The sequence below is a fragment of the Electrona antarctica genome (assembly GCF_951216825.1).
Source record: "Electrona antarctica genome assembly, chromosome: 11".
Taxonomy (NCBI): domain Eukaryota; kingdom Metazoa; phylum Chordata; class Actinopteri; order Myctophiformes; family Myctophidae; genus Electrona; species Electrona antarctica.
The window spans coordinates 19,225,372-19,238,991 of NC_136792.1; the positions used below are offsets into that span (position 1 = coordinate 19,225,372).

General features: G+C 43.6%; 1 protein-coding gene across 1 annotated transcript in view; it reads right to left on the minus strand.

The window, feature by feature from the left end:
- The window catches only part of robo2 (roundabout, axon guidance receptor, homolog 2), a 208,724-nt gene extending 196,278 nt beyond the window's left edge, over positions 1-12,446 (minus strand). The window contains 1 exon segment of the mRNA XM_079513571.1: positions 11,717-12,446. Coding sequence (XP_079369697.1) covers positions 11,717-11,771 — 55 coding nt within the window. The 5' untranslated portion in view covers positions 11,772-12,446.
- Between the last annotated feature and the right edge of the window lie 1,174 nt (positions 12,447-13,620).

Sequence of the window (13,620 nt, forward strand, 5' to 3'; positions counted from 1 at the left end):
GTGTAAAGCCATTGTGTTTGTAGTTGTAATTTTGTATCCGTTAAAAATTGATACACATTGATAAAGGATTTTTATGTCTGTAATACGTTTATTAAGTAAAATATAATAGGAGTGGACAAATATGATTGCTTTATTCAAATGATTTTATTATTATTATTATTATTATTATTGGAAGTCAATTAACAACCCAACAATGACAAATATTGTCCAAAAACCTTCAAATGGTACTGCATTATAAAAACTAAATTAACATTACTAAGTAAGTAATGACACAATGTAGTGTACTGTCCACCTTTATGCTTATAAAGGTTCACTAAAACATCAATAAAAACTAAACTAATTGGGGTGGACCTCAAACAGGATTATACAAAAGAAAAGAAAAAGCTAGAATATTGTAGCCCCCCGTTATACTCATAAGATGCATGCATGTGTGGGTGGGGACACCATGGACCCCCCTCAAGGAACGATATAAACCTAGACTTAAACAGAGCCCTCTGTCCCTCAGCCTGCTAAAAACAAAACAGTGAATCAGTACCGTATCTACCATAGCAGTGACCACACAAGTAGAAGGCCTCTTTCTATTAACTTTATCACATATTTATTCATGTGTGCAACAGAAGGTCAGACCTTTGATGATCTTTTTGTAATTATTTTTATTAGCTCCCAGGAGAAATTCTAGCCCACCAACCAAATCAATAGCCTACACCAGTTTCAGCCGGAACATAAAAGGAAGGGCTCCCCAAAGAGATATCAGTTATTCTGCCAAAAAGACATGTGCGCGTGCTGATCACACGTAACCAATGGTAACCTCGGACCCACCCAGGCGAGAGTTCCTGTCACAGAAGCTCCATAAAACATTAAACTGGAAACCCCAAGATGCAGACCAACATTAAGCATTAGGCTACACTGTGATATGCGCTCTAAAATTGAGGAGAGAAGACAGAATGCACTAAAACTAAGTACACAGTGCCAAGTAGCAGGGTGAATATACATTTATCTAAAAGGGCAACAAAAATAACCGCATACATTTCTGCGAGATGGAACGATTATTCGCTCGTTCAGCTGTTTGTATGTCTCCCTGCACTCCCTGCACTATATGAAATAACACCATACATACAAGATATGTGTTGTTAAAATGTAAAGAAATATATCTAATTCAATTTGTCCAGATTTTTTTTAAATAGCAGATCTACAAGCTCTCAACATGTCGTAGCGACACGTTGTGAGCTTGTAGATCAGCTATTTTTAAATAACCGACGTAGTGGTTGAACTAATGTTGATGAAGTTGTATAACACATTTTTCTGTGGACCCCCTGGAACCTCCACAAGGACCCCTGGAGGTCCCCGTACCCCACTTTGAGAACCACTGCTCTATCCAGTACTGATCCATCCATCTCCCTCTCTCCCCATGACCCAATATCTATCTCCGTCTCTTCACTTGCTCCCTGTCCAGTTATGTCCCGTCTAAGCTGAGTGCAAGGGGGGCGGGGGGGGGGGGGACAAGGGTCATATCCGTCATGTCATCAAATGGGAAATGGGAGAGAGTGGCAGGGGGGAAACCGAGGGTGGTGATAGGAGGATGTTACTGGCCCTGCTCACGTCTCTGCGCTGCCTGGCTGGCTCGCCATGACACTCGCACACGCGGCTCGCTCGGCACCCAAGATTCATCTTCTTTACAGCGGGCTGTCAGTGGCGTCACAGCACAGCAGCTCCAACATACCTCTGCAATGTGCAGGGCACGCACACGCACACACATACACGCACACGCACCATCTTTGAGGTGTCACCAAAGACAACCTGCTGTCTGCTGGAATCCAGCCTGGTCCCACAGCATATGGCCAGCTGATGCAGAATGGAATACTGTAGTGTAGTGTACAGACGGAGCTGCATTCTCATATAACAGAGAGAGACAGACAGAGAATGAGAGAGCGATAGAGCGCACAGGTGCAGAGCAGATTCCAACTTCATCCTCAGACATAGCAAGGTTCCGCCACAGATGGAGAGCGAGCTAGCGAGCTCACATGCTGTGCTCAGTTCCACCTCAGCGCTCTGCTCACTGCACCCCCACCCCCTTCTCACTGCTAAGATCTATACACTGAAAGCAAACACAAGACCGCCTGGCCAGCCTGGGTAACTCTAGGAGCTGCTCCGAACCTTTCACTGCAGCCATACTTGCTTCCAACAATTATCAGATTGAATTCCACTCTGTGAGAATATGTCAGGCTGGCCTGGTGCGGCGGCATGTCGTATTGACTTTGTGTATTTTTCCCCTCTCCCTCGTGCAGTTAGAGCATATAAATAGATAACTGTGGGAAACGGCATATCAGATTCTGTTGCAAGAGGGCTGATTCACATACCTTTCATTTCAAGCAGTGCCCCCCTCAGTTCTTTTTTCACCTCATTCTCCCTATGAGCATCTATCAACAGCAAGCGATGCTATCTATGTTCCAGGAGATGTCCTGTCAAAGCAGAACTGAGATTGCCAACTTGAAACAAGATAATAAAAGTAGGTGAGTAGATGGGCTTTGGGGTCTCTATACGGCTAAGTAGAGGTGTGTCGATAAGGACACTTTGGGTCCGATTAGTGTAAGGTAGTGGTTCCCAAAAGTCGTGAGACAAGTCCAGTGACAAGTCCAAGTCCACAAAGTACAGGTAGGCCTATATCAGTACTTTTGTGTGCACTCATTTTCCAATATAGAAGCAAATTCTATAACCTACACATATATAGTTTAAACACTTTCAACCTGGTGTCGCCATTTGGGCATGGCATCATAGGCAAAAAATTAAAAATATATATTTTTCTTCTTAATATAAACAATATTCCAATATTTTTCTAAAATAGCAACTCTGCAAAGTCACAATAGGCTGCGATTCATTGTGAGCTTGTAAGATTGGATATTTTCGCTATAAATACAGGCTCCTAATGAGATTTTGGTGTGTAAGAAATCCAGCTCTGTCTCTCTGCTAACCTCACATCACCAGGCTTTCCACCTTGGAGGAAAGCCTGGTCTGTGTTACAAAATTGCCGTGTGAACCGGTCTGGAAAGGATGATATCGTTACGTCATGTTGTAGTCATTGTTTTGTAGTCATCAGGCAGGAACCATCATCTGGAACTTCCTTTCCATCAAACCGGAAGAATAACAATAAAAGCTCTCGTAGCCTGCGGCTTTAAAGGAAGTTCCAGATTGATGGTTCCTGCCTGATGACTACAAAACAATGACTACAACATGATGTAGCGATATCATCCGCTCCCGACCGGATCATAAACCCGAGAAGGAATGCTGCCCAGGCTACTCTCTGCAGGACTGTCAGACTACTGGCGGGGACACTGAACTGTGTGATGCAGATCAAATGATTTCCAATGCCCAGGACACTCAAGCTTGCAGCTCACTCTCTATGCCTCTATCTTGCACAACCTTCAGAGCAACCTGTGCTTAGTCATGTCTGCCTGCCTCTGCATTCTACCATCATCTGAAACATATGAGTGAGAGTATAAAAATATAATGGTCCATTGACCATTGTTACAATCTCAATGTTAAATTAACAGTGGATTTTGCTGTGTATTGATGGTGATGGCCTCTGTTACATTTTCTTGGCTTGTAAATAAATATAAGCTCTGTGTGTGTGTGTGTGTGTGTGTGTGTGTGTGTGTGTGTGTGTGTGTGTGTGTGTGTGTGTGTGTGTGTGTGTGTGTGTGTGTGTGTGTGTGTGTGTGTACACGCACAGTAGATAATGCTAAACTGAGAATATAAAAAGTGTCAAACTATCAGTTATGCATGCAACAATGATGATACTATAGTGTCTTCTATGCGTACCTCCAAGTGCACGAGCATGACTCAGTTTGTGCATGTGCATATATGTAGAAGCAGTTACACTCGAAAGTGAGGGCTACTCGAAACAGCTCATACCAAGGGGAGGGGAGTGTGGGGGGCCTGGGGGCCAATGAAATGAATGGCAACGATTGATTCTCCCTCAAGCATTGTAATCTCTTTACTCCACCTGCATTGCTGATCTGCCCCGGCAAATTGAATAGGGAGAAATAAATAACTGCTTTATTGCTTTCGAAATGAGGGGGAAGGAAGGGGATGGAGGGGGAGGGAACAGAGGGGGGTCTTCAGGTGTCCATGATACACAGTGTTGAAAGATGAGTAGATAATTTGAGGTGCGCTGCGGGGCCTGACCTGTACTGAACACATTGCAATCTCCCTGCATGTCAAGTAGGGTAGTCAGCACCTTCAGCCAGCCCACCAGACCAGCATGAGAATGTGTGGAATAAGACACATCCAGTTCACCGTTTGTGTTTTCCTAAGCTGAAGCATATAGGGCTTCAGGATGAGATTTATTAAATTCCTATTCCATGGGACACTTCATCTGGTCTGGCTTAAGGTGAGAAGGTCAGGGGGTGCCGGCAGTAAGTGGATGAAGAACTCGTTCAATTTACCCAGGGCCATATATTTGTTCTAACACAAAAGCAATAGGCTTTGATGGTCCTTAATGTTGCCTACAGCCACCACTCCAAAATGTCATAATTCACTGGCCGCATGTTACTTTTAGCCTCTATATGACTAATGTCTGTGGTAGTTCTGCAGAAACATCATCATAATCCAAGAAGTCGAGCTGCAGAGTTCAAACGTTCAGCGCTACGATTAAGGCATTCTTCCAATCTAATGGAATGGTTGTGACATTTGACTCATGCCCTCCCCTTCACTGAGACTTCTACAACAAAGAGAGGCTCACCAGCAGCAAATGTATAAATCAACACACCCATGGCTATGGTGGTTGCATTTACACAGCCCTGCAATGCTGTGCCTACACAGCAGCCAGGGACACAAACAATCTAAGATACAGTATGATAATGACAACGCACATTAGGCCTATCTACCTTATCATAGGGCTGGGCAATATAGAAAAAATCAAATATTAAAATATGTTTGACCAAATAGCTCAATATCGATATCATGGTGATATTGTATTGTGACAATATCATTTTGTTTCCTTCTTCATCAAAACTTCTTGGATTAAATTCAGTAGGCTAAAAGACTTCAAAATCCCAGATGATCTAGTATTAAAAGGATAGAGACTGAACCGGAGCAACAGCCCCGCCCCCCCGCTATTCATTTCAGTGAAGTTGCTCAGTGGCGTTTTGAAGCACCCGGAAGAACCGTCTACTTCCGCGTTTTTTTCGATTTGGATACCAAATTTGGTGTCCAAAATGCGGAAGTACAAACGGGCGCTCATTGTTAAACCCCAGCTGCACGGGGTTTCCTCGTCATAACTCCACGGTCCGCCTGCAGTCCCTGCTCTTACCACTAGGGCCGAGCGCCTCAACGTTGGAGAGCCTTACTGGGGGCTTGGTTATAATGTAACCTCTGCAACATGTTGGAGCGCACATGCATGCATGGCGGATGGCACAAACGGCGCACGCACGCACACACAAATTGAATAATATCAGTTATCCCACGATCTTCAATAATACTCTAAGTTTAAGTAATTACATTTGGCTATGTGCCTGCGTACTATAGTGTTGATTCCATGTGATTGCATTCCAGGGTGTTTTAAAACAAGAGAACGGGGAGTGGTCCGTCACAGCTGGGTGATCCATGTACCTGGCTGGAGATGTAGATGGTGGAATGGGACGTTTATTCACACACACCAGCACTCTGCACTGCGTTACTGCCATGTGACGCCGCTGCTGTGTGTGACGGATATGCACTCGAGTGTCTTGGTCTGGGCTCTCCGTCTTCACATGTCACAGTGAGCGACAGCTCATGCATTTTCATCAGCAGGTCTGAACTTATCTATCTTTAAGACACTGGTGAGACACTCAACTCGGCCACCACAGTCTCACAAACACTTCAAAACACGTTCTACCCGATGATAGAACCTTCTGCATTAATGTAATTTGCATTCCATGATACGCTATACATACTTTCATCATCATTCATACAGTATATCGTCTGTATGTGTGTGAGAGCATGTGTGTGGTGCCTACTACATAGTAGTTATTGCGACCGAAGGTCGCAGTTACCTATGAAACCTTGCGTTTTTTGTCACGTCACGTCACGTCACTCACAATCCTGGGCACAACTCGTGACATCACGTGACATCATCAGGGATCCATGATATTAAGCCCATATGTTAACTATGAAATCTTGCGTTCTTTTGTCACTCAAAAAAATCCCCATACATTTTTGTCACTCAAAATCCCCATACATGGGGAAAGCCCCCATATATTGTGCCCAGGTCTTGTGACATCACTATGACATCATCATCCCCATACATGGGGAAAGTGCCGAACCCTGTACATTCAAGACACTGCCCCCGCTGCCACCCTTAGATCTCCATATATGGAGCTGACCTGTACTGACCTTCCATATGTTGATCTGACCTCATCACACCCTGTACACGCAAGACACGCTCCATATATGGCCAGCACAGAATTCATTCCATATGTTGATCTGACCTCATCACACCCTGTACACTCAAGACACGCTCCATATATGGCCAGTGCACACAACCTCGCCCTCAGGCGTCTTACTGGTTTGTAAACCTGTGCCTCTGTCACTCAACCTGAACATCCCATCCCTCTAGTCTATATAATATGGTTGCCATGAGATACAGCCAACCAGAGGCAATTGGATGCGAGTAATTAGATGCTTTCTAAAACTGTCACATTATAGAAAAACGCAGATAGGGTAACGTTCCTTCCCTGTTTGTCACTGGATATAGTGTACCCTGACTTTCTCCCCAGCTGGCATTATAGGCAGTAATCTTCTGGGATGAGAACAACAGAGGAATCTATGTTTGACAGAGTCATGCTGTGGGTTGTGATTGTTGCCGGGATGTGCCACTGATCAATAACAGGCTTATTCATCATCATCATTCATCATCTAATTATCTGTGAATTATATAAGAAAGTAATTATATGAACATTCCGAGGCTGTCCTAATCTTATAATCGTGTGTTTTGGGGAAACAAGGACACTGAGAGAAAAGATCAAGGATTAAGAGTGTGTCTGTTGAGACCCAGTGGGGCAGGCACAGGTGTGTTTTCTGTAAGTACAGGTGTGTGAAACAGGTGAGGGCCCTGGCCTCCCTCTGCACCTTGCAGTCGTCCATGCTCAATAAATCATATCACCACTTGCCCCATCCCCGCCTCCTCCACAGGCCCGCTTACAGGAGCCTCACAGGTGTACCACAAATCCACCTCTGTGTTTGAATTCCACCCCCATACACGTTACAAAGTGCATGTGAACTTGAGAGAGAAATCAGGGGGGCTACAGAAAATGAGAAATAATACGAACAAAGAGAGAAAAACCCTCTGAAACGCGAAAATGCACGAAGAAATGTGAAAGGAACAACTATCGTTCAGCTTAGCCCTGCTTTTCAATCTCACATTCTCCCAGTCTTTTGTTTCTCTAGGCAAAAGCATCCAGGCATTAGAGTCTGTGTAAATGTCAGGGGTATGCTTGGCTGACGCTTAGCGGAGCGATGGTAAAACAAGGAGAAGTGGTATTATCTCCCCTACGGTCTGTAATTCCTCGCAGCACAGTCAGCCATGTGCAGTGTACGGTGCAGCTGACATTTTCTCGTGCCATTTCTGCTGCGTGGGAATATAGAAACGGTTTTAACCGATATTGTTGGAGAATCCTAAAGTGTCTGCTTCATCTGTCATTTCTGTGACCGTTGAAAATGCCATTTCGTGACCACGAGGGAGCTTGCAAACCTTCCACTGTGTGCTCTAAGCTGAAGTTGTGGAGTGATGTCTGTTGAAACGTGATCCACAGAGTAGCCAGGAAAGGCTGTTCAACTATCATAGGAGTTGACAGCCCCCCGTCCCAAGTCAAACTGCACGCATGTAAGCACGCAGTCACGCGCACACAGTGGGACTATGACCAGTAATCTGATGCTCTTTAAGCACAAACTCTTTATTCTCATCCCATAGTTCTTCTCACGACCTGAATCCACCTGTCCATGCTAGGCATACATTTTTGATGTTAATCAAAGAGTAAACAGTGTTCTTAAGTGTGGGATGAGGATGTGTGCGAGTGGCCTCAGTGACAGTGATGAGAGTGCAGGAGACAGTGCTTCCTGCAGATCCCAGATGAAGGCTCATCATTAAGGCAGGCCCATCGAGCAAATGAACCTCAATTACAATAACGCTGCCTAAACGCTGCCAACTCAAGCAGAACAATCACATTTGGGGACGACGGGCAAGACATTACAATGGCTCTTACACAATGACCTCAGCCTGCCTCATCATTATATTTTAATCTGGGCTTACTTTCCATTACAGGCCAGTACTTTAGACCTTTCTCATTCAATCACAACCATCAAGAGTACCGTTACTTTCCTGGGGTGTTGGGCAGGATTAGCCACTTTCAACCTGGTGTCTCTATTTTGGGCATGTAATATAGGTGATTTGTTTTTTATTCACAAAATTACACACAAAAACACTTGCATTCCCTTGACTCGGCAGCAATATGACCATTGACCACAGTTCCAGAGACGGATGGACAGTGTAGTCTTAGCTGGGCCACGAGGGACTTCAGGTGCTCTCATAGACATACTGGAGTTGGGCCACATTTTAGCACCTCTCAACGTGTCACTGTCACCCCAAATAAATGTGATGTCACCAGCCACAGGATCAAACACAAGTATGCAGGGGTTCCTCAAAATAGCACAGGGTCAAGAGTGCAGGTCCACTATGCTATGCATGTTCTATTCCAGCTTCAAAAACAGCATGAATGAACTAGGCTTTGAGACAACTGGACAGGGAAAACGACAGCTGCTCACTAATAAATCCAAGGAAAATAAATATTCAATATACCAGTTTAATTCACCGTACAAATATTTTCATTTTATAGTCCTATGAAAAAATGTTATATGAATTTATTTGTCTTAGTTCCTGTGTTATTCCCTCTACTTCCTTATTCCTGCCCGCCTAGTCTCTATCTACCATTCTGCAGCATCCATTTCATCTCACCTTTTTATTTGCACACACACACACACACACACACACACACACACACACACACACACACACACACACACACACACACACACACACACACACACACACACACACACACACACACACACACACACACACACACACACAGAGAGAGAGAGTATTAATCACTGCACACTAAACAGTGACTGACGCCATTCACAAGGCTTGGCTTTGTTGTCTATGGTGCCCAGTGAATACAACTCCAGACCCTTTTTGTCTGCCTAAGTGGACTCTTAGCAGAAGCTCCTCCCTCTCTAAGGACCCTCAGAAAGGCTGTTTGATAGGGAGTTCTGGTGGGGTGGAGAGCGAGGAAGAGGGGGAGGAAGGTGACAGGGAAATGATTGGGAGGAGAGATTCACTACTGCTCCCAGGGAGATGTGCTGCCCTCTTCCTCTGGCCATCCAGCCATTCCATCAGCAAGTGCTTAGCAACCAGTGGGTTCAGCTCAACAGAGTGTGGGACAATGAAAAGAGGGTGACACAGAGAGAGATAAATAGAAGGAGAAATGGAGATTCAAATCTCTATAAGACAACCAGGCTTGTTGGAGCAGGAGCTTGTTGTGAGTGACGACAGCTAAAACATAGGCCAACCAAAGCAAAATCCCAGCAACCCCTGGTTTATACTTGGTTATGCACCAAAAATATCTCATCACCATCATCATATATTTAACTCAAGACCAGGTTCACATGGTATGGAGCACAGATTCATAAATAGACAGTAGAAAAAACATAATATTCACGTTTTGGCTTATCAGATTGCAATTTCAGCGTAGATGGGCGAGTTATACTGTATATCTGATCTACAAGCTCACAATGTGTTACAATGTGATGCATTTTGAGCATGTAGATCAGTTTTTTACCGTGTGCAACACCGGTGCACAGCACAACGAAGTATAAATCACCCTAGAATTGGGTACAAAAGAAATGTCTGACAGGCATAGGAGGCCTGCAATGTCCTGCCTTCAACAACAGTAAAAAGGAGAGGCATACATTTATTTAAGCTGTGCAAATAACACAAAGCAAATACAAGTGTGAGTCATTGCTTATGATAAAGCAAGTGTGGAAATAATGCCCCATTATGCAACCGTTTGGAAGAATTATTCTATTCATAAATGTTTGAAGTGTCCCATTTCCTCATTCCATTATTGTGATCCCTTGATTTCCTTCATTTTGAGTGTGTGTGTGTGTGTGTGTGTGTGTGTGTGTGTGTGTGTGTGTGTGTGTGTGTGTGTGTGTGTGAGTGAGGTGTCCCATCCCCTTCCATATGGTATGATTCATATTTCAGATCTATGAATTTTAAAGGCTATATGTCTTCCCGCTTCCGTTCTGCCATCATCATCCACTGATGACAGATTGGACCAGTCCCTATCAGAATTTCTGTCACCTAGGCTCTCCAATTTTGTGGATTTATGCAAGTCATCACATTTATTCTGCAGTTTGAGGCTGTTTTAATTCCCCCATTAAACCAGCTCACTTGTAGGCGAATGATTACCAGGAAGCCTTGTAAAATCGTAAAAAAAAAGTGCTGACTTAGCACTGCAAGTTATATAGGCTGACGAGGCCTGAATGTCCACTAGATACAGAAATTAAACGGTATCAATCTCATCTGCAGTCAACCCTCATTGTCATTGCAGATTAATCAACCAAATGGGAGGTAATGAACAGGGGCACCGCCATGGCTTATTATAGACCTCTGTACCTCTCTGCACTAAACCGCGGCGAGTCGGTAAACTGGCGAGTTCTCCGGTATCCTCTACATCGAAGCAGTTCCGAAAGGGGCTAGATTCTCCACAGGTTTCGTTTCCAGTTGTTTTTTCTGTGCTTTAATAATCTAGTTGGGCTACAGCTGGTCTGATTAATTGAAGGAAAATAGATTGTTATTAATATGTAGGCCTATTATGTAATGCATTGCTCTTTAATAGCAATAATTATATTAATACTATAAAATGATAGTACAATTATTATTAGCCTACTACTATTAATGCAGTCTCAGGAATGATTTTATCTTGGCCAAATGGAGCTGTAGCCAATTTTATAAAACTTTAAGAACTTAAATTGTCTAAATTCAGACATTATGAAAACAGGTTTACTACTTTGCCTCCAATTATAAAAAAAATGCAGACTATTTAATTATGTCAATTACAGTAAAAAAACAAAAGTAGTGGTTCACTAAACAGTGGTAAAATAGGCTTTCTAGTCGTCTTGATGCTGTTCCAGATCAAAGACTTATCATTCTAACCCTTTCACTGGTACTATAGGTTTAAAGTTGCTGCAATATATAAATCAAATATATTTGAAAATGGTCTACAAAGAAATCCACATTCATTCAAGAAATTGGGTGCAGGGCACTGCAGGCTAGCCTTGAAAAGCACCAGTTGAACAAACAATTTGCGCAAGCGAGGAAGCAATCCCAACTTAATTACAAACCACTACAGTACAGTTCTTCAGTCATCATGAAAACTAACTGAAAATGCAATTAACATTTGTGAAAATCGTCATGAATGTTTTCACAAAATAAAGCCTCGGGAGACAAACCAATTATCAACTGGCAGTGTGGACTGCACTGCACTACACTCACTGCACAAGTAGCCTAGTTCAACAAAATATAGCACATAATAGCAGAATAGCCCGTGTCCTTTTTCTTGACCATGAGCAGAAGAGAAAGTTTCTAAACCAAACGAGTTACGGTAGACGTTTAACTTACCATCAACTTGAAAATACAGTAATCCACCGACAAGGATGAACGCTAACGGACCCATACTGGCATATTAATCCACGGCTGTCGCGCAAATCCTTGATTTGACAGGGGAAAATGTGTTCTGATGACAGACAAATCTATTCCTTCCTTCTGTTGTTGAGAGTTAGATATAGGTCTTAGTTACTGACAAATGCCAGTTTCAATGTCAACGAATTTAGAGGATCCATAATATAGTATGCTACTCAGATCGAGATAGACATCCACAAACCCTGAAACCAAATCAGTTCCTGGTGATCTTTAGTAGCCTATTAACCCCCGCTTGTCCCGGGAGTTAATTCGAAATCATAGATTTTATTTCCAACGTGAGCTAAACTACAGAATAATTCGAAGCACAAACGAGTTTATAAATTCAGTCACTGTCTGAAAAAGAAACATTTGCTTCCTTGCGCGTCTTCGGCTCCTTGAGACGTTTCTCCTGCACCTCTCAAATCTTCGCCGATACAGTCTCCACAGTTCATCCCAGCGTGGTGGTTCAGCGAAGTCAAAAAATCCCGAGATGCTCTTCTCAGAATTGTGTTTTTATTACAAAGTGAACACGTTCCAAGAAACTCCAGGCGACTATCCTGGGCTAAAGCACTGTAAATGCACAGTCAAGGAGACGCACTACAAGTCAGAGACATGATCCTCTCCCTGTTGGTTTTCACAGCACTGCCACTATGCGCCCATGTCTACAGTATACGCGCTCCACTCCGCTCGGCTCAGCCGCAGCCCCGACTGACACGCACTGAGAAAACCAGAAGCGAGCGGAGAGCAGAGGATAGGAGTATATCGGACATGGCAAAGAAGTGGCTCTGGGCTGGGGGCCTGGGGCAGTCTGAAACAGCCAAAGTTCTGAATAAGTATAGCCTGGACTGAAACTTTGAATAGGCAAGACATTGTCGCTGTTTTATTAGCTGCATGCAATGCATGGCATATTATTATGCCATTCATGGAATCAATGCCATCATTGCATTAATTCCATGAATCAAAACATTTATAGCCTAGTAGTAGGCTAAGCATAGTTACACACATGGATGGTTTGGACACTTGACAGTATATGCCTATGTAAATGCACATTAATGCAATCAGCATGTTGTCAGAAATCATATTTCTGAATTATTGATCTCTCAGGTATAGGAATCAATGGCGGATTGACAACTTGACAAGGCATTAGGCTTCTGAGGCAGAGAGCCAAGTGGCATTACTAACTGCACATAAGCAATTGTATATGACAATTGAGTCAATTGTATATGGCGCACTCAAGTCAAACGCAAAAAAAAAAGTAAATAGGCTACTCGGCTTCCCATCATGCACCTGTAGGAAGGAGGACATTGCGGGATTTTACCACCGACAAAATGTTAATGGTGTATTTTGCGTTTATATAGCGCCTTTATCCAAGGCGCTTCACAGAGATTGTGCATTACATTCACATTCACCCATTCGCACACACCAATGCCGGAGGAAACCATGCACCAACCATCGGGAGCAATTAGGGGTTGAGAGTCTTGCTCAAGGACACTTCGACACTAACTCTGGGGGAGCCCGGGTTCGACTGGGAACCTTGCGGTTGCCATCCGGTCACTCTACCCCTGAGCCAATCTAGGCTGCATCCCCGGTGACTGAACAGAACACGTACATTCTGGGCTCATTTCTGATGTTATGCTGCGTCGCGGTTACAATAACGCTTCTGAAGATAAATAAAGTTTCGGTCAATCGCAGAACTTTAATAGTAATGGCGGAATTTGCTTCCTGACCAGCTTGTAGGGCCACTGTGGTTGGCCAGTATAGTGTAAGAGCCACTTCTACATAGACTTCTATTGAAAAGGGACAACCAGAAGTTTACGGAATGCATTGGAGTCGCGTGATTGTAC